Source organism: Lates calcarifer, linkage group LG23 (assembly GCF_001640805.2).
Source record: "Lates calcarifer isolate ASB-BC8 linkage group LG23, TLL_Latcal_v3, whole genome shotgun sequence".
Classification (NCBI taxonomy): Eukaryota; Metazoa; Chordata; class Actinopteri; family Centropomidae; genus Lates; species Lates calcarifer.
Window position 1 is genome coordinate 2,120,213 of NC_066855.1, and position 22,199 is coordinate 2,142,411.

Sequence of the window (22,199 nt, forward strand, 5' to 3'; positions counted from 1 at the left end):
ATGCTCATTCACCTCACGCACTACATGTATCTGGCAGCAGCATGGAAACAGAAGTAATGCCCATATGGACGAGTGCCTAGACCTCTGCTCCAGCTCCTTCAAGCTTGATTTCAACCTCTGTGCACCCAATGCCCCAAATCACTGTAGAGCCTTTTGGATGTGTTGTGGGCTGAATTCTGTGAAAAATGACACCCTTAAAAAAAAAAAAAAAAATCCCACATGGTATAATTACATAAAACACTGCTTATTGGCAAATCTCTCTCCTTCACACTGGCTTGCAAGGCTTCGTGCATAACAAACACCATTTGTTTTGTTTCAGCACATGAATTATATTTATAAAAATGTCAGCATCATCATATGGGTGGGCAGTTAACCAGGTGGGGTGCATTACCAATGCTCTCAGTAAGAGGTGAGAGAAAGTTTTTTGGAGTGAGAAACTTTAGTAAGTAAATGGTACTCTAATGGGCTGCCGAGCTCGGGCTTCTCGAGATTTATTCAGTACATCGATGGGCCCAACCAAAGTTAACTGCATTTTTACTGGCAGTCACAGGTAGCTCAGCCACATTCCATTTTCCTTCAGTCTCGACTATGAGAGTAATTGCTTTGTTTCTGGCTGATAAAGCTCTCTATCACCTGCTGTTTTATTCTGAGATAAGAGATTTTATATTGTTATGCTTTTGGCGCTGAGGTCAAAATGCATCTAGGGGATAACAGTGGTTAGAGTGTAACCTGATGCATGATTTAAATAGACAGCATTAGCTTTGTGCTTAAAAATTTGACTCCAAGTAAGAGTTCTCCTTCCTGAGAGCAAGACGTGTGAGATGTGTATAAAGTTTCCTCCAAATGTTGTGAGTGAATGTTCTCCATTGAGATTTAATACCACAGTTTTTTGAAACTGTCATGTTATAATACTGTTTTTCTAGATAATTATAGTGTAAACCCAACACATTCTGATAGACTGGTCTAGAATCTGGTTATTTGTTGTAGTAAAAATGAATAGAAAAGAAAATATCATCAGTCTGTCAGCTTTACTAAAACAAAGTGCTTTACAATTTTCCTGTCATTCACTCGTTCTCACACACATGCATACTGATATCAGCAAGCTTTTACTCTTCAGCTCAAAACTGAACTGTAGATTTAAAATAGAAGTTTTCATTAACATGCATTTATGTGATGCTTTAGTACTGCTGTCGTCATCATCTAGGCACATTTGTATATCATGTGCACTCAGGCCATACAGCTACATCAACAAGAATCATGCATGCATAACCAATTAGATGTGTGAGGGCTGTGGTATTAATTCATTGAAAATGTACTCATCTCTTCTTGGACCAATGATTCATGAGACTTTGTGACACTGACATGGTAACCACTAATTATTTTGTGCATGTTTCGTGGCACTGATTATGTGTGGTATTAGGCAATAAATGCTCAGTTTTCACGTCCCACTGTTATAAATAAACTCATGTTCTAGAGGTTTTACATGTGGAAAGACGGTGTGTTAAATCCTGGAGGAGACAGAACAAATTAGGAAGCCTATCTCACTCTGAGGACAGAACTTAGGAACACATTTTTCTGATTACGGAGGTGTGTTTCTGGCTACTGCCAATTTATTTTTTGTGTGTTCAGAAATAAAAATTGTACTTTGCTTTCTAACCATACAAAATATAGAGTGTAAGAAACATCTATAATATCCTGCCGCCTACAATGTCTGTTCATCATGTTTACATTGGCTAATACTGTGAAGGAAATGTAATACCATCCGGATTACGTTCATTGGCATCAGTTTGTTCCAATGCAGAAGGTAGTGTGACGTTCTTACACAGCAGTGAAAACTTATTAGCCAATGAAAATTGTTTGTGAAGGAAATAGTGTTGAGTTATATCTATGAAGCCTTGAATAGAAAAAAAGAATTTATTGAAAATGTTCTGGATAATAACTTAAAGAAACAGAGGACTGGGCTTAAATGTTGCCCATTAACGTCATTCGCTGTAACTGCTTTTTTTAACACTTCTGTCCAAGAATAAATAGCGTCATTACCTACAACCTGCCAAGAGAGGTTGGACTGAAAGGAGAGGACAAAGAGAGATATATAGAGATGCAGAATCAAAGAAATTCTGCAAACTGTTTCTATTCTTTGCCAGTGATCACACAGACGCTGAGCTCCAGGACAGCATGACGTGATTTTCTGCTGTGACAAAGACTGTATGGCGTGTCTGTATGTGTGTGTGTCCATCTGTATCTCAATCTCTATCTGTGCATGTTTGCATGTGTTGGATTCAGGGTGGGTGAGCTGGGGGGACAGCAGATGCAAAGCCTGTGAACAGAATGGCATCTGAATCACATGAGATGCAAAAAGCATGACACATGCAGGTCATGAAACACCCACTGAGCCTCACACATGCACATACAGACACACAGACGCTGGCACACACAGACACATGCACCATTGATTTTTTTTATCTTAGACTTAAAAGTATTGTGCTGGACCTGAGCATGGACGTCCTGCAGGGAAATATGTATTCTGTGGCAGAGGTTCAACGTCAGTGCACATTGTGTTGGTCTGTGAAGCAAAGTGTGCTAATCTGAGTTTCGAGAAAAAGTAAAGGAACCCTTTATCTGCACTAAAGTTGGTCATAGCTTCATCTAAGTTACAATTATGAATAACTATCTATTTTAACTAATAACACACAAATCATTGTTCTTCTCAATACTGACATCATTCAGACAATCATAGTATATGCAAACTTCTTGACTAATGACATCGATAAAGGTTAACTGGAGTCAGGAGCTGGCAAATCTGGAGTATAACCGATGAAACAAGATTGAAGGTGTGTTTTGACTTGTAACTTATGACTTATATGTAGTTTATTTACAGTAAGTTTCTGCTGATGTGAGGCCTCACAGAAAAGACGTCTCTTAGATATTCATCATTCCACGGACATGATGGAGATAGGAGAGGATGTGGTTACTCTCCCTGGTAGTAAGGTAAAAAAAACAGCTAAAAGCTTAAAGAAACAACTGGAGCTGGTCAATATCTCACATACACATCATGGTTCATGGTGTCCCTCTTTCACTATCTGCCTTTCTTTCCTTAAACTGGCTCCTATTGTCAGTTAGACCTTCTTTCACTCTCCATCTACAGCCCAAAAGCAATCCCAAGGCTGGTCAGGGCATTCCTCTTTGTAAATGGCCTAAAGGGATAACTGATCTACTTCTCTCCTCTTTCCAACTCCACTCAACCCCCTCAGGTATGTTTTTTCTCAGAAAGTGATATGGCTGGATGATTGAATTTGTCCAATATAAGAAGCCAAATGGAGCAGCAGTTCAGCCATTTGGCACAGCCAGATCTCAGAGGCACACTCTCACGTGACGTGAGGGACTACTGTTTAAAGTCTGCACTCAGCATTCAACAACCACAAAATTACATAAGTTGGCACCTTTCAGTGACAGCACTCAGTCGCTCTCTAACCACATATCCTGTATGAGCACAGCAGACCATTTGTTCCAAAAGGTTACATTTTAAAAACAAACACCTAAAAAGCTGTTAAAAACTGAGATAAGAACAGATGAGAGATTAGTTTTATCTTCCCCATCGTTCTCTTTCTCAAGGAAGCATGGACAGTTTCTCATCATTTCACATTAGTCTTCTGTTATCTGGGCCTATAATTGTCAACAACCTCAGAATCACCACTTAGAATCAGAGTATACCAAGTGTTAGAGAAATCAATTAATGCAAATTCAGAGAGGTTTCTAATTCAAAATCTAATTCATGTTTTATATTCTGTATTTCTTCACCTAATACAACGTGTGCATGTTTGTCATTTCTCTCCTCTAAATAGTTTAACAATGGCTCTGCAGGTCTGAACCCCAAAGGAGATACAGTACAACACAATGTTCCTAGTTTTATAAAGCTGAAAAAGTATTTTTCCTATTTTAATAGGCATCACTCTGTGACTTCACACTTCTGTGCCAGTTTAGATCAGCTACTGAATTCCTACTCTGAGACACATGATGAATATCAGCCATGTACAGCTTCCCCTGCAGGAAATCAAAAAATGTAATTGCAAGAGTCAGATAGTAGGATTTAGGGGATGCGTTTTCTGTTGTGGCATAATACCTCTTTAGACATGATAAGGCCAAGTTCTCCTCGAGGGGAACAGTTATCTCAAACTTTTATGAATAAATGTGGCATCTGAAAGTGTCAGGCTTTGACTCTCTGGAGGAAATTCAGGCCGCCACTCTGAAATGTCCAAACACTCATCACATCGCAGCATCCTCCTACCTGTACTGTGTGTGTGTGTGTGTGTGTGTGTGTGTGTGTGTGTGTGTGTGTGTGTGTGTGTGTGTGTGTGGTTCATCTAACTCACCCCAGCTGCAAAGCCTAAACTTCCATCCAAGATGCGCTTCTGAAAAGGGCAGACAAAGACACAGATTGTGTGCAATTCAGTAAAATCAATATCCTCAAACCCTGACAGTGCAACATTTAACCCCTCAGTAAACCACTTACTGTTGACTTAACTGGCAAAAATGTGACATGGCCTGACAGTCAGAGGTTCAAAGATAACACAAAAAGTACAATCTACGAACAAAGCCATTCTGTCAATAGAGGGGATTCATGGAATGTATTGCACTGTAACACTCCCTCTGGCAGTGATATTGTCCCCAGCTCATAGCACAGCAGCTGAATCACTAAGAGGATTCAAAAAATCAGAGCCAGGGTCCACTAAGACAGTTAGCTTAGGTTAGCTTAGCATAAATGGGGACCAGCTGGCCAAACCAACATGATATTGCATCATAATTCGGGGTTCAAATTACTATACAGATTTTTCACTGATTACTCAATTTTCTCTGGCAAAAAGTCTAATTAAGTGACTGTACATGTAATTTATAAAATCAAAAAGCAGATTTATTAATACTCACTAATCCATAGAATAAACAAAGTGTTGAAACAACAAGTAGTCTAGAAAGAGTCCAGCACTCAACCACTTATAAAACCACAACTTCTTGTTTTTAGCATGAGGTGCTGAAGGTCAGATTTAGTTACCTATGGACAGAGCCTGGCTAGCTGGTTCTCCTTGTTTCCAGCCGTTTATGCTGAGCTAAGATAACCAGCTGCTGGCTCCAGCACATAGTTTGGATGTTGGATGCATGGAAGTGGTTTCAAGAAAGAAAATGAATAGGCAAATTCCCCAAAATGTCAAACCACAACAAGCTCAGGCTGTCAGTCGGTACCTGTCGGCTGGAGAAGACGAACACGAGAGCGGCTCCAGCTGCGGTTAGACCCCAGGTGAACAGAGTCCCCAGCAGGGCCTGGGTCACAGGGCTGTAGCCTTCGAGCATGGTGCCAGAGCTGGACACACAACACACATACACTCACAGTTATCCCATTGCATTCATATTGTTTTAGAACTGGCTGCAGATGACATCTTGCTCTCATCTTTCTGGAGAGACTTTGAAAGCTAGAGGAAAACAAAATGGCATGGATTAAAATGTCCCCCCTGCTTTTAATTACTCTTAGAAGCCAAAAGTAAATATTGTTCCCATCTAGAAGACAGTATTCATGATAAATTTGACTTGTAAAAGCAGAATAACCGCAACACTTTTAGAAAGCTTATGTCTTTGATGCCCAAGTATAGACAAGAATGACAAGCGAACAAACAACAGATGAGAGCACAGGAGTAAATGTATTTTAGCTGACTCACCCTAAATCAACATGTGGGCCTTTAAACCCTCACATTACTAGTCTGACACACACACACACCCGCTGTGTTTGTTTCAGGACACAACCGAGCAAATGAGCGTCAAATCCTGTTTGCTCAGGATTTTCATATCCTGGACTTTTTCATTTGTATCTGTGTAGACAAATCTAATGGGGTTGGGCAATAAATGATGAGTCAGCTGATAATACAGGCAAAAGTTTCTCATGTAAGAAGTGCAGGACAGAAATGTATACTATGTTCTGTGAATAACCGATACCGCAAAACACATTTTACACACTTAACTTTTAATTTAAGAGGATGAAGAATGTGTTTTTTTGTGTTTTAAAGCAGATTTAAATGACAAACAGATGCAGAGAATACAGTATGTGTTGTGACTAGGAATTATTTACTAATGTAAGCAGAGGGAGCAGCTTTCATGTAACCATCAAATGACATTTTCATGTGCATATAAATAAAATAAACATGCAATGGGAATATTTACCAAGTAGCAGCAATGAATGCCTTTAAGATGTATTGACGACTGACAGCTTAATATGGTAAATATGACTTACTAACACTGATATTCATCTCATACATGCGTGTGTAGCGTATGTTCCAAGTGTTCAGAAATCACTTTCATGTATTATGCGAGTGTAAATTTAGTACCAGCGGCTCCATTACATTCACGCTGAGCTTCAACTGACATTTTACACAAAAAAGCTTAAGTGTAGCTATGTTGTCCTGAACACTTAAACTGCTTTCATGTGGCTTCATTAGCACTGCAGTGTGTAGTGCGACTGGTCTTCAGTATGACTAAAAACACAGACACACAGTATATAATGCAAATAGGTCACTGACGTGACTAACCTGTAAATGAGAGGCAACCGGCTAAATTTAAATGCCTGCTCGCCTTCTGTTATAAAATAACGCTGTTATATTTCACTCAAACACTGCTCATGATATCATGAAACAACATGCATCAATTCGGCAAAGTTTAATTTTACTCTAAGCTTTCGTTAAGTGTAATATTTGACATTAATCTCAGGTTTACTCACTTGTTTCCACTGGCACCTCGACTCCTCTGTATTTACTTCCTACTTCCCGGTACACGTGTCTATGACAGGCAAAGCCCCGCCTCTCCTTGGAGCCTATTGGTCAACCATTTTGACAGCAGCAGCAGCACTGGCAGTACACCACAAACAGTCTACGGGGCACACCCTCTTTATATACTGTCTATGCCTACACCATTCATTAAGGTGTGGGAACAAAATGGTCCATGCAATCTGAAGTCATTAAGCCTTCTCTTCTCAACATACTGTAATTACTGTGTGAAGATTTCACAATATTACAAAACATTACTTCTGTCAGGTAATTTAGGTTTTCATCATACTCTCCATCATAAGGAGGAAAGTTCTGGTCCTTACACTAAGAAAGGAATATTTCCCTAAGAGAAGGTAACCAAAAAAGAAAGAAAAAAGACTTAATCCGACTGGAATTATGTTTTACTGAAATGCTGAATTAGTTTCCAACAAGAGGTAGTTGCTGGCCTAATCTGTTGCAACACAGAGGAAATAAATATTAAAGCATTCTTTAACACTGATAGCAAGTAGTGTCTGGTTGGTTGGGGGGTGGAGAGGCTCCACTATTGTATTAGATACAATCAGAAAGTCTCTCAGATTAATTATTTGGCCAACAGTAATCGTTTACATTTAGCTTTATTAAGATTTTCAAAACTGGACTTTTTACTTGTAATGGAGTATTTTTGCACTGCAGTATTTCTGCTTTTATTTAAGTAAAGAATCTGAATACCTCTCCACCACTGGTTTTTGGGTGCACGTATGTGTGCGCACATGCAGATTTTTTGCTGTGTTTTAACAGGGAACAGATTCTGAGGATGTTGCTGAGGAATTTTTTCTCTTGAGTGGAAATTTCCAGGATTGCTGCTCTCATTCACCTCTCTGTGGTAATTTCCAGGCATGTTGAGCTTTGACCTATAGACCAATCATCAGCCATGTTTCCTGTGTTACCAGTGTTTCTTGTTTCCTAAACTTGGAATATTCTGAAAGCCCTAAAGCGATGTTGTAACACATCTGACACTGATTTAAATTTGTAGTGGTTTGATCATCAGCAGTCGCCAACCCAACTCAAACGTTTTTGTAGCTGTTCTGTATACAGTACCATACCAGCCACTCTAACAAATAAGAGCACATTATTTTTTGAGGCAAAAAAACAGTCAGTCTGGGGGTTCAAGTATTTTAATCATTAAGCATTTTGTTTCCACAAAAAGTTGACTAATCATGTTTTTCCAGCAATTCCCTTTTTTCAAAATTACACCACAGCGCTTCTCAGTAAAACCACAATTTTCATTTTCTGGTCACCAAGCTGCTGCAATTGACCTGCTGGGAGTTGCAGGAAAAACTCAGGAACTCTACAGTGTTGGACATAATCAGCTAGTGATGTTCAGTCCATTACAGGAGCATTTCTGCCACTGTCATCTATTTATACTATTACCTATGCATTACTGTGGGTGCTGGTTGCTTAAATTGTGTCCTCTTAAATTTTACTGTGTAAATAAATGCATGTTAATTAGTAGAAAATCTAGGTGTAATATCTGCAGTTTTGGATAAAGAATTGCATAATTATTTGGAGACTATTTGTCCTTAAATGTATTATATGTAAGTTTTTTTTATTTATTATGCTATTCATTCCTTTACTCGCCAAGAGCTGTCTCCAGCAGTGGAAAGCAAAGCCTCTTTTTTGATTGTTGAATGTTTTGATTCTATTTCTATCATTCCTTTCCTTCTACTGATGTTAGCATGCTAACCAGCTAACCCTGGTCTGCCCTGTCTTGTAAAACCACTTTGTCATAGTGAGTCACTGTAGCGTCCAGTCTGCCCTCAGTCCAACATGAGAGGGTGAAGAAGTAGTGCTGCCTCGAGGGCATATTCTAACCTCTTGTAAATGCAACAATTTATTAACAGCTATAAACGCTAATAAACTTGCATATTCGACCTTTAAATCCACAGCTACTGAACTTTATTAACATCTCTAAATGGAACACAGATTCAAATAATTGGTCATTTTGTCCAGTCAGCTGTGATCCACTATGAGGTTTTAGCGAGCGGAAAGGCAGAGTTACAAACACAATATCCAGGCCCATAACTATCATTAGCATATGATCCAGATTCTGCACTAATACAAGAAGGAATAACAAACAAAAGAGAAGAATTTATTAGAGGAAACACTCTCAGTCATGTCAACATCCAAATATTTTCATTCTGAAAAGGTTGTGTAAGAAGTTAGAGGGTTAATTCTTGACATTTGTAAAATCATGTTTATGACACAAACTGCAGCATCTCTTAGATCTCCATTGCATTCTTGTGTTTTAAAAGATAAACAGGTCTTCCGGCCTTTTCTCTATTGAATTTCTGTCTTTGCAGGATTATTGAACATCTGTGTAAAATGGCGGCTCAAGAGAGAAACCCTCGCGCTTTGATTCTGAGGAACTGACATCAAATACTGATGTTTACCTCTGATGTGATAGATCCCCGCTGTTTTATGCTAATACAACTTCAAAACACTTGTGTTGGAAATATCCCAAAGAGACATCACGCTGCATATTTCTGGGCAGTTTTGCATGATAATAACAGCAATACACCACCACAGAAATATCCAACAATGGCACAGTGCATCTAACATTTTGCACAGTGTCAGTAAGTTGTAGTGCGTGTCCACCCCACACCCTCCCATGCCGTGTTTGAGCACAAAACTTGATATGCCATCCATCCACTGATGCTTTTAGATTATATAACAGCAGCTTTATCCATCTTATTAATGAAACACAGATGTTACGGTGCAGTTAAGATTGTTCTATTCTACCAACATTTCCTTAAATATTTTACATTTCTGTGTTGCATTTACTGGAAGTGAGATTTGTATCACCCATGAGTTAGTCTGGGTTTATATTGAGTGTTGCTGGGAAACAAAAGAATGATGAGAAGATAATGAAAATAAGCTGACACTGAAACAATAAACAAGATGATAAGCCATGTGGATTTTCCAGATTTCTTCTGTGGCTTCTTCTAACTTCCAAGTATGCTGAAGGAATTTGGTGCAGCATGCCATTCCATATGTAACATCTTTTACCGAAAGTGCCCTCTTCTGAAACAATTTGTCAAAGTTACAATAACAATGTGTGATTCATTCTCACTGGGATAATTATATTATTTCACACATGCTGCAGATGGTCTCTGTGTTTCATTTGGGGCCTTACTAGCAATGTTAGCAGCGTGGCTCTGTAGTTGGCAATGTCAATCTGTTGGTCCATTACTTTGGTTCAAACTAAAATATCTCAAGATGTATTCAACAAATTGCCATGAAATTTTGTACGTTCATTCTGCCCAGATGGTAAGTCTTACAGACATTAGTGATCCCCTGAAATATACTGACAAATACTGGATAGACTGAAGTTAAATCCTCAACAGATATTCAAGGTCATGAGAGGAGGAATTCTTTCATTGTCTCTTGTCCCATGAGAATATAAGTTTTCATTTATTCAGTGAAATAGCCTGACACAAAAGTAAGACAAATCATCAAATGATCGTGGTCACTCAGTGCAATCGTCATTTCCAGTAAGTGCTTGAATTGAGACACAGTGTCGAAATTCACTCTGTAGGCCAGTGAATACACTGCCAACATATTGTGCCACATGTAAATGTACTGACTGAAATCTGAAAACCAATTTAAGACACAGTGTTGATTTTGAACAAAGACATTATAGACAAGGACAAGATGTGATCAGTGTTTGAATATGGGGGATAACAGTCTCACCTGGGAGACATTTATAGTGTTGTACTCAATTGTACACACAAAGTGACAGAGATGATAGTGTAACAAATAAAAGAGGAAGGAAGAAGCTGGAAACGTACAAGGTGGAACATTGTTGAAAGTTACTCAACAATCCAACAAGCACCTTCAGAGCTGTTTGATTTCCATTTCCATTTTGAGTTTCATCTCAGACATATCAACATAAATGAGCACTAAAAAGTGGCACAGAGTTCAAAGTCACAGCTGTCTCACAGTAGAACTAAAAACCTTTTCTTGTGATCCCACAATGATCCCGTAAGAGCTAAAGTAAAAGGAAAGTCTTTGGAACAAAATAAGACCAGAGACTAGAGGATTTCTTAAAAGCTTCTTTCCTGATAAATAGTGAAGTAGCCTTTAGCCTTGAGTTTGTCGACTGTGAAAGATGACATCTATTTGATTCCACATGTCTCCTTCTTTTTCTTTAGACAGCTCCACAGCATGTGGATATGGATGCCAGTGTGCCTGTCTGAATGCTGCAGTGAAATATTGCCTGTGAAATACGAAGCTGTCAAACATCTCCAAATTTAGCACCACAAAACAAAGCATCTTCACTGATGTTTTTACGGCTGAGGTTTCAGTGGAGAGGTGGGCTTCGTTGTGTGAAGTGCCCGTCTCTGGGGGGAAGTTAAGCCACAAGCTAATGAGGAGTTTAGGACTACAAAGGCATATTTTTCCACTTAATTGGAACCAGTTAAAAGCCAGAGTGATGGTATATCTTGAGAAATCTGTGGCATCTGATGAATGAGCTCCTAGATAAGGTGTTAAGTGTCTTTGAAACGAGATGAAATGACTGGATGGAGGTTAAAGTGACGGGAAGAACTGGCTAATTTTTGCTTGCTGTGTTGGACGGTGGGTGGCAGAACACACTGGAGGTTTCTCTGGGGGACGTTCCTGGGGTATTCCAGCTATGCGTGTCAGAGCGGCAACAGGACGGAGGTCATCGTTTATCCAGGGTCTTTAATCTTCACCAACCCCCACGCTCTCTCCTCTTTTCCATCCTTTTCCTCCCTTCCTCTCTCGTCGCTTTTTCACCTTTCTCGTTTTCCTCTTTCACCTCCTCCTTTTGTGATGGAGTAAGAAAAACAAGGTGGAAAGGCTGGAGGAGAATTGAAGGAGTCAAAGAAGCAAAAAACAGCATCCCATGTCAAATGTCAAAAAACAAAAGCCCTGAGAAAACAGACTGGGGACTTTTCTTTCCTTTTGGCAGATTTATCCAGTCTGGGTTGTAAAGGTGGGTGGCCAAGTGACGAGATAGTGTTATTATCTGTGTGTGTGTGTGTGTGTGTGTGTGTGTGTTTAGGTTTAGTTGAATGACCCCCCACTGAACTGTGAAGGAGCACAGGAGGCGAAGAAGGAGGGGAAACCCAGGGGTGGAGTGTGGTGAGACAAAATGGATGAGGGGGGTGGGAGGATGGATGGGAGGGGGAGTAAACAGAAAGAGAAGAAAGAGTGGAGAGAAAAAGTTATGAAAACAAAAGTATTGTAGCAGATGGGGCCAGGGTTTACCTTGGAAACAGCATTACAGCAGAGGAACTGGGGGAGCGCTCAGGAGGGGCGTGAGCCAAGCTGGAGTTTATCACAATCTCTGGAGACTGATGAACAGGGGGGACGAGGAGGAGGGCGTTAGAGGGGTCCCACACACACACACACACACACACACACACACATACACACGGGTAGCCGCACTCTTCACACACTGTGGGGGAAGAGATATAAAAGGGCTCCCAGGGAGAAAGAGCGCTCAGGCAAGCGTCTGAGCGCCCGTCCTGCTCATTTCCACACTGCTGTGCGTCACTGAATGTGTTTACACGAGTGTGTGCGTGCATGAGAAAGTGCACGAGTATCAGAGGGAAGCGTCCACTCTCTACCACAAAGGATTAAACTTTGACAGGTTTTTTTTTTTTTTTTACCCCTGAAGATAAAAGGAGTAATGTTTGACTGGATGGGGGGAGTTGAAGAGCTGCTGAAGCCTGGCTGTTCTTGAACCTGAGAACGTGTTTGATTTTGGGCTTTTTGGTTGAGTTGTTTACTCCTCTCCCTCTGAGTACTTTATACTTCCAAGTCAAGAGGTGACTGGGACTGCTTGCAGAGGAATTTCAACAGAAGCAGAAATTTTATCCCTCAGAGCTGCCACTCGTATTTTAATCTCTTTTTGATCACTCGATTGATGCACTGAGGCAGAATGGATGCCTCATTTCTATCAGATATAGACTATAATCATTCTTACGTGGATGAGCATTTTTACTTTGAGGACAATATTGATGGTTTTGGCATCACCATGGCCATTCTCTACCTCGTGGTTTGCATCCTGGGACTAGCTGGGAACTCCCTCGTCATCGTCGCCATTTTGAAATTAGACAAAATGTCATCTTCCACAACCGTGTACATCTTCAACCTGGCCCTGGCTGATGGACTCTTCATGGTTGGTCTGCCTTTCATAGCGAGTCAGAACTTCCAGAACCACTGGATGTTTGGCGACATGGCATGCAAAGTGGTAATGGTGCTGGACGGCATCAACCAGTTCACCAGTGTCTTCTGTCTGACGGTGATGAGCATCGACCGCTACATGGCTGTGGCCGACCCACTTCGATTTGCACGTTGGCGAACGCCACGCTGCGCCAAGATCAGTCTCGTCATTCCTGTGGGTGTTCTCCCTCCTCACCATTCTCCCCATGGCGCTTCACTTCTCAGCCAATCAAGGCCTATGTATACCAGATTTTGTCTCGAATGCCTGGTGGCTTGGCGTCCTCTCTTACACCTTTGTCATGGGGTTTGCTTTGCCATTCATGCTGATGACTGTATCCTACGCTGCGCTGCTGCTTACCCTGCGGTCCCAGCGACTCCAGACCCCAACACCGAGCCAAGAGAGCCACCGGCTGGAGCAGCAGGTCACCAAGATGGTCGTGGCGGTGGTGGTTGTGTTTGGCATGTGCTGGCTGCCGTTTTACACCTTCAACTTCTGCTCCTTGTATCAAAGTGGTCTGGTCCTCACTTTCGCCAGAGCTTTTGAGTTTGTGGTCCTGCTGTCGTACTCGTGGAGCTGCGCTAACCCCATCCTCTACGCCTGCCTCTCCGACACCTTCAGGAGGTACTTCCGCACCCTCCTCTGCCCCGCTGAGAAATCATCTCCCAGCATGCAATGCAACACTGAACGGTATGACGTAAATGACACAGGTGTGCGGGATGTCACTGTTCTGGCATAGAGACTGACTCACCATTTATTTCCATTTTGTGTCATGATGCACTGCAAGATATTTTCAACTTACTTACTCATTTGATTGTGATTAATCCTAATTTGTGTTTTCATTTTCTCTACTTAACTGAGAAACTGCTCAACATCCATCATTTCCCTCCAAGAATGAAATTGCGCATATTTCCTTTCCTTTGCTTTCTTCTTGACTGGACATTGAGTTGTGTATTTACAAGGCATGCATTTTGTTCATCGCTGTCTCAAATTGATCAGGTGTCTTTGGAGATTGGGGTTTTCAGCACACTTTTGTTGATCACACACTGCCCAGCAGAAAAGTTTACCCTGTCCTTCCTGTGGAAATCAAACTGTTGCTTTCATAATGTCTGATTCCTTTCTCAGGCAACATTTCTTAAAAAAGAAGGAAAATGCTCATCAAACTGTATGATCCAATTGGACTTTGATGATTTACACAACTCTCTTTTGTGGATTGATGTCTTGATTGAGTACAGGCCCTCCTCCTGCTCTCTCTGACTCATACCTGTTGATGAGGTGACCTTCTCTCCTGCATCTCCTCATACTGCTTTTCAGCAGAACTAATGAAAGGAGGCACAAGAGGCTTGGTGGAGTGTAAACAGAATAGCACTGGTCGCATACCTTTGACCGAAAACCAGCATGCAAAGACGCTCACTGACAAGCTCCTTGACTCCCACAGCTGGATTATGTTCTAGTGGCTCTAAGTGTAGGAGAGCATCAGATGTGTGTATTTGTGCCTGGGTGGCTATGCACCTGTACATACGCTTGTGAGGAGCCTTGTGTGACTTACTAAAGAAGATATTCAAAAGACACTTGTTCCTGTAATATGAAGGAGAAAAAAAAACAGCACTTGTCCTCTGCTACAGAGTGTATATATAGCTGCAAAATGGATACTAGCACTTCAGCTTAGAATTTTGTGCAGTCAGCCAAAAGCCTTGTATCTTCAAAATGTCAGCAGATGAGAAAATTTAAAAAGCTGTCTTGGGTTTAGTTTGATGGATTTCACTTCAAAGGCATCCATAAAGTCACACAGAGTGTATTATAACTGAAGAAGTGATTTCTATATAATAGCAGTTGCATGTATCTTTTGCTTAACTTTCATAAAGGCCCCTTTCTCAGTGGAATTAATATACATCCTGGTTGGCAGGACGTGAATAACAGACAGCAAAAACACAGAACTGTCAGAACAGATGTTTGCTATCAACTATCAGTTATGTAAATATGTATAAATGAGAAAATGATGTCTGTGACAATCTGAATTGTGTTGAGAGAAAGATAAATCTGATATTAGAATATGAGTGTCTCATTTTAAAACATTTTAATCGACTTACACCACATCCAAACACAAAAACATATGTTTTGGAAAGCAAATGATGTTACTGAGGCTGTGAATTAAGACGTGTTGTTGGGCCATGATATTACACATTATTTCATATTGATTATTACTATTTTACCATAGCTTCTCTGCTCTGTATCCTGTAAATGCATTTCTTAGATGTTATTGCTATATATTTTGTAAATGAATAATTTGTCTTACATTTTATGCTTAGTTCTGTTTTGTACCATATCTCAGTGCAAATAAATGAGTCGCAGCCCTGTTTTATCATTCTGTTTTCTGTTTTCTTGTGTGAACGCTGGAGAATTCTTCTTATTCGTAATATTGTCTTTAAGAGTAAAAGACCAGCAATAGTATTTTTTACAGTGGGGTTCTGCTACTGTTACTCAACTAACTGTTAAAGATTAAACCTTGTGTCTGTATTGGGATCCTGTGTCATTTTTTTAGCAGTTTAATTTCCCCTAAAAACTCATTAGATAGTTTCATTAAAATATCAAATCACACATTGATCAGGATCTCTCAGTGTACTCTGTGTGCCTTTGGGGGGAGCCAGCCCCTAGTTTAGTTATCCTGCACTGAACTATCTAACATCTGAAACAGCTCACCCATCTATAACAGTAAAATACTTACACATCAGTTCATCAACAGTATAAATGATCTAATAATGTAGTATATGATAATATAGTAGTAAAGGCTTTGAATGCATGACTGTTACTGTAAAGGAAAGAAAAGTATTGAAACTGTCTGGTGAATTTTTGGATTGCCAAAACACCATGGTCTTCTTTTGTAAGATAAACAAGCAAACTGAGTGTCTTCTTGACCATCTGCTCCCCAAAGGGCATTCTGTGAACTGGAAAGACTTTGTAAATGTCAAGCCTGCTAGCTGAGACCCACTTGTGTCTGCCGGCTTGTTTTTAAAAGAGCTAATAAACCCTTGCCACATCTCCTGAAAGTTTTAAAGATGCTCGAGTGCCAACAGCAAAGAAGAAATTTGATGGACAGTAAAATGCAAGAGGAGGCCAAGACCAGCCTCAAAAGCAGAAAAACCTTCACCAAATGATCTCACATCCTAATTAGTGTAGAATCATGGTGTCCTCACAAGTTTTAACATGTTTAGATGAGTTTCCAACATCTATTTAGCTTCCAAGTATAAATGTATATGAAATAACTATATATATATATATATATATATATATATTAGTTTTCTACAGTTTTCTGCAGTTAGTGCCTTAGAATGGGATGTTGCAGTGTTTAGAAATCCTGAATAACAAGGTGTACAGGTCTGAGAGGGTCACTGAGTCCTTGGTCATGTTATCAGTCTCTAGTGGAGACTGATAGTGGGGGGGTCGTGTCATAGCCCTGCTGACACCACTACTGCTGAATATTGAACCCAAACCAGAGGTGCCTTTAGGTGCAATTCTTTTAACTGGTGCTAGCTCTCTGGGTGCTAGCTCTCTGAGTAGTGTGTCTTGGTTGTACTTATCAAGTTTTTAGTTAGTTGAGGAAGATGTTAATAGTTTTTACAATTATACTAAATTACCAAACAATATTTAAAAAATGCAGTTTCAACAATTTGCACAATATGTCCCTATTAAAATTAAATAAAGATGTTCTTAATTATGTATCAACAAAATTAATTTTAATTATGCATTCCAACATTTTACATAATATTGACATAAAACATCATTAAGATGAATAAATAAAATAAACGGTCAAAAATAAATAAGAATGAGTTGCCGATGAGAAGATCTCTATAACACATCATTTCCCACAAAGCTGCTGTTCCTGCAAATGTCTCTAACATACATGGGTTACAAGATACAGAGCTGGTGATGATGCTGCACTGCTGCTGCTGCTGCTGCTGGTGATGATGATGATAATGTTGTGCTTGATGATGCCTGGCTGTAGCTGGTCATAGCTAAATGCAGATAGTTGTTGTCTGTCAGGGTGCTTCAGTATTTGGATTTGATCATTTTCATGACTGTGAGGGCTGATTCTCACTGGAAAAAGAGCCAAATTGTGTTTAGTTGTATTGAACATTTTCACTTGCTCTCTGTTGTCCAGCAGAGTCCAGAACTACTCATCTCCAGCCCTGGCTTTGAGATCAATGTCACGCTGCTGGTTTTATGGTCTCATTTTCCAAAACTGGTGATGTGTTCATTTGCAGGACTGTGGCCATTTAACAAGCAGCATTGCTCCAAGTCTCTGCTCATGTGTGCAACCACAGTGAATCAAAATCTGTGAAAATGTGTGCAAGTCAGACACTCGCACTTTGCTCAATGTGGCAGACAGGTTCCCACTCTGTCACCTACATTTCAAAGCACCAGAGGTTGTCATGGTAGGAATTCATGAAAGAAAGCACATTCCCAAGTACTAATTGAATAAGAGGTATCTGGAGAATGTGTCTTACACTTCCATTCTTCATTTATTCTGGCATTCAAACCTATTAACCGTGACATTCCTAAGTCATAAACTGTGTTTTTGTGCTGCATTTATTATCTCTGAGTCTCTATTAGCTTCCAGTATAAGATGTATTGTGCAGGCTACTTGAAAATAATTTGATTCGTTCCATTTAAACCTGGATGATGATGGATCATGTAGATGCAGGTAAAGTATAAAACTACTCAGTGAAACCTGCAAGGTTTTTGGTGATAACAATAAACCAATAAATAAAACAACCTTCACTTCCTTTGCTTCATGTCAGACCCCCTTCCACCCCACCCCCATACTCTTTTCTTTGTTTCCTGTCCGCCACCATCAAAACTTAATCATCTTAAGTAATATGGAATATAGAATAAAACCAAACATAATAATTTTGCTCTTCAGGAAGAGAGTCCCATTAATATGAGTGATAGGAAACTGATTCATGAGCAAGCCTCATTTGAGGGAATAGTTCAATTCTTGTTTTTTGGGAAATAGACTTATTCTTTTTCTGGCAGAGAGCTAGATGAGAGGACTGATACTGCTCTCATGTCTGTGTGTCAAATATGAAGTTACAGCCAGCAGCCTGCTACTCACTTTTAGCTTAGACTGGAGAAAGGGGAGAAACAGCTCACTAATTAACACGTTATATCTTTGTTGTTTAATTCCTACAAAGATTTCAGCGAGATTCTGCTCCCAGCCAACAAATCATCTGGCACATAACCCACCTACGATGGGGATTTGTCATTTTCAAACTTGGTTTTTTGTATGAATTAAGCAAACTAGATATATAGTGTTAATTGATGGGGTTTTTTTTAGCCAAGCTAGCTGCTCTCTCTCGTTTTTGCTATCATTACATAGTCAACATTAGCATCAATGGCTGTTAAATTAGTGTGTCTAGAGGAAATGTTGCGAGTTCAGCATCAAACTTCATCTCTTAGCCCACCAAGAGCTGTCTCCAGCAGTAGAAAGCAACACCACTGTTTTGCTTCTGGTGCTATCACTTCTTTTCATCTACTGAAGTTATTAAGCTAACCAGCTAGCCCTAGTCTGTCTCGTCACTTTACGATAGGAACTCACTGAAGTGTCCAGACTTCCCAGAAGAAGCAAAGCTGCTCAGAGGACATAAAGTCTAACCTCCACTGTAAACACAATGATGTCTGAAAGTCTTAGCAAGGACCACCACCCACTTCTGGTAAGAACCCACATTCAGCAGTGGAGAAAACTTACAAATAGCCCTGTTAAACTAAAGCAATAGGTTGCTTTAAACAGTAGTTGAAGTAATAGGGCTGATAAGGATGAAACACTGGCATTTGTCCTGACTAATTAAGAGTGTATTTTCCCCAGCAGCACAATTTGTGAAACACAAAACAAATCAGGTTTTTAATATCATAAAAACAACCAGCTGTGGTGATAAAACTAGCTACTAGCCAAAAACCACAACACTGCACCGCTTAAATGATTCAACAAAACACACGGTGAATCATTCAGTTAACCTCTATTCAATTAAATGTACTGAATGATACAAGATTTACAATGTATTGTAACACCACAATCCAAAAGGTCAGACTAATTAAACAGCCTGAAGTGTGTGTGTGTGTGTGTGTGTGTTTGTGTGTGTACTGTATGTGTGTGTTGGTCCTAATTAAAGAACTGGCAGACAGTAGTTATTTTCATTGGTCCGTTTTACGTGGACCGATCCAACCTTCACCCTCTACGTGTAATTAAGACCAGATGCAAACTGCCAGAGAGGTTTCTCAGTAAAGAATATTGATGGGACCCCTGAGAGAGAGTGAGTGTGTGTGTGTGTTTGTGAGTGTGTGTGTACGTCCATGACGTGATTAGAGGAACAGATCAATAAAGGTCAATTAGGTAATCTACATAGCCCACTTGCTGTCAGGCATTTCTTCATTTCCATCGGATGTATTGGGTTTGATTTCCTCCTTCTTCTTTTTCTCCATTCCTGTCATTCCCTCGCCTCATTTCCCAATAATGGATTTATATTTTTAAATCTTTAAATCCTATTTCTCTCTGATTGTGCAACAGGGCTGACAATTGGCCCAAATTTACATGTTTATGACAAAAACAAGACACTGCTGAGCCTTGGCTGCAGTATGGCAGCAAACAGAAACAGCAGGAATTATTATCACTCTGCTGTGCTCTTGGACAGCACATATGTGAAGTATTACTGTTTGGCAACAATTCAGATTACTTTGACATCTGCCTAATGGAAAGGATTTTGCTTCTGTTTGATATATACTTGTGTTATTGTGGAAAACAGCTCGTGCTTTTCGAATGTTGTAGGTTACAAGAATTTTGTAATCAGCTTTATAAGAGATATCATAATCCATCCTGTCTCATACTTTTGTCTGGTGATGATGCACTAATTTGGATCATTCAGTGGTAATTGTATTATTAGTTAATGCAATAGAAGGCAACTAAGTGCATGATGATGATCATCACAGTGGCTGCCTTTAAGGCTAATAAGGGCCAAATCCAGAGAGGGTTGACATCCAAAGAGTACACACAGGTGATGGAAAGAAATTTACTGAAGTACTTTACTAGAATATTTCCAGTTTCTGGAAATATGCTTCTCATCTGACTGCTATTGTCATTAGTTTTGCAGGTATTTGATCGTAAATCAAAGTATGGGACAGACTGAAATCTTGACCTAATGGTGATGAATCGAGGGGTGAAAGGTTGTGTTTTAGGCATTCGCAATAAAAATTAATTTTAAAAATCATGGTGGTGAATTGATAAAATTGTGCAGGTTTAGATATTCAGAACAGCTGCACCCTTATTTTCATGTCTACAATTTAATGGTTCCCCCAAAGAATGACTTATCCTTAACTTCTCTGGTTCATTAATCATTTCGATGCAAAGATAAAATATCAGTATTTCAGTAAAAAAAAAAATACAAATATAGAACTTTTTTTTTTTTTATATACTTCAGATTTATTCATATTTTCAGACATCAGTTCATCTTGATATTAAACTATCTTGTCGTACTGTAAATTACTTATAGATGATCAGTAATAAGTATTATTAATTATAGTTAGACATTTTTTGCAAACACTAATTTTTGATGAACTATTTTTTTATTTTGTATTTATTAATTCATATTTTACGCAGATTTTATTGTTTTTTATTTTACTCATAAGCATCTGACATCTCACCACTGGCACACAGAAGAAAAAAACTGTTGTTGTTGATTGTGAAACAAGAGTGAAGCAAGAGCTATTCAGTGCATCTCATGGCCATGCCTATATTAAATACATTTTCCATATCAATAATTTATAGGTAAGGTTATGGCAGTAATGACCTTGTGCTTTACATGGACTGAAAAATGAACATGAAAGAGAATGGAGAATATTGTACATCATCTAAAGAGAAAAGATCAGAGAAGATAATACTGAAGGATCTACCTTAAAGATGAGGCACATCATTTGTATGAATTGAGAACAATGAAGGGGTTATTTGATTGCACATGTACCCTTTCAAAGTTATGTTTGTGCCTCAAGTCAGATTTCTCAGTGAGTGATAATGATATTCTTAATGAATAAGACCAATGTCCCACTCATCTTAAGTAATGGATTACCATTACAAACAGTCCTGGGCTTTGATTCCTGTGGGTACTTCCAAACCAATCCTCATGTGTACATAACAAAACTTCTGATGTTAGTCTCTCTTATAAAATAGACATAATGCTATGACTCAGTCTGGACGTTCAGCCAGATCCAGAGTGAGGTATTAGTTGGTGCAGTCAAATGAAACTGTAAATGTGAATTCACACAAAAGCTGCACTAACACATACCTGATTCTTTTCAGACATGTTTTCACTCCTCAATGTGAAAACCGGTGCAATTTTTGACCTTCCGGTGCTTTTTACATGTTTGTAATAAATCAATTTTTGCCACATCTTTGCTAAAAATGATAACTGTAACACTTCTACAAAGACCTCTTAAATCTGGACCTGAGTGTCTGCACACAGACACTGCTACTGCTGCCGTACAGAACTATTTATCACAAAGACTGAATCAATGTTTCAACAAGGTAATTCAGGTTGGGACGCCTTGCCTTTCTAATTTCATTCCCTTTGTTGTGTCTCTGTGTCAGAGTGTATTCTATACAGATTCTGTAATCTTGCTCGAGGACACAAAAGCAACATAATCTACCCTGTCCATGCTCTCTGTGCATGGTTTTGTTTTCTTTTAACGTAATCTAAAACGTGTCTTTTCCACTTCATTCTGTGTCTGAAACCAACCAAACCATCCGTCTTCATTAACATGTTCCCCCAGGGAAACAACATAATCTAGATTCCCACTGGAAATTGTCCCAGGATCCCGCAGAGGGCAGCGTACAGGACCAAGTTAAGTTTATCAATGAGCTGTTTTTAGGTGCTGGGGATCCGATGACAGGCTGACTCTCACAGTGATAAGGTAATTACTTGTGTCTAATTTGGCCACAGAACACTCCACAGACTCTTCAGTCTATACTAAGTACAGAAATAGCTGCAGAAAATGTGCATATTTACTGGAGATGATCTGCTGCTGCACCCGGAAATATAAGTTCTCTCTTTTTTCAGCCATTAGAGGGTACAGAGGATGTTCAGATAATAAGCTAAATATACTGGTCTATATTTGTGAGATCC

The 22,199-nt window shown here is 39.5% G+C and overlaps 2 protein-coding genes across 4 annotated transcripts in view; one reads left to right on the plus strand and one right to left on the minus strand.

Annotated features, from left to right (window-relative positions):
- LOC108902060 (zinc transporter ZIP11) overlaps window positions 1-6,903 on the minus strand; it is a 115,811-nt gene extending 108,908 nt beyond the window's left edge. For 2 of the 3 annotated variants that reach the window (XM_018703778.2, XM_018703772.2), the window contains exons 1-3: window positions 6,758-6,903; window positions 5,236-5,353; window positions 4,371-4,409 (exon numbers count right to left, since the gene is read on the minus strand). In XM_018703778.2, coding sequence (XP_018559294.1) covers window positions 4,371-4,409; window positions 5,236-5,343 — 147 coding nt within the window. In that variant the 5' untranslated portion in view covers window positions 5,344-5,353; window positions 6,758-6,903. Of the gene's footprint in view, window positions 1-4,370; window positions 4,410-5,235; window positions 5,354-5,705; window positions 5,727-6,757 lie in introns of those variants that run through there. The other variant, XM_051066206.1, reaches the window with a different exon arrangement.
- A 5,201-nt stretch (window positions 6,904-12,104) lies between these two features.
- LOC108902078 (somatostatin receptor type 2) lies at window positions 12,105-15,397 on the plus strand. The gene is given in 2 exon segments (XM_018703799.2): window positions 12,105-13,194; window positions 13,196-15,397. Coding segments are annotated over 2 exon segments (1,020 nt in total). The 5' UTR covers window positions 12,105-12,750; the 3' UTR covers window positions 13,772-15,397.
- The last annotated feature ends 6,802 nt before the right edge of the window (window positions 15,398-22,199 follow it).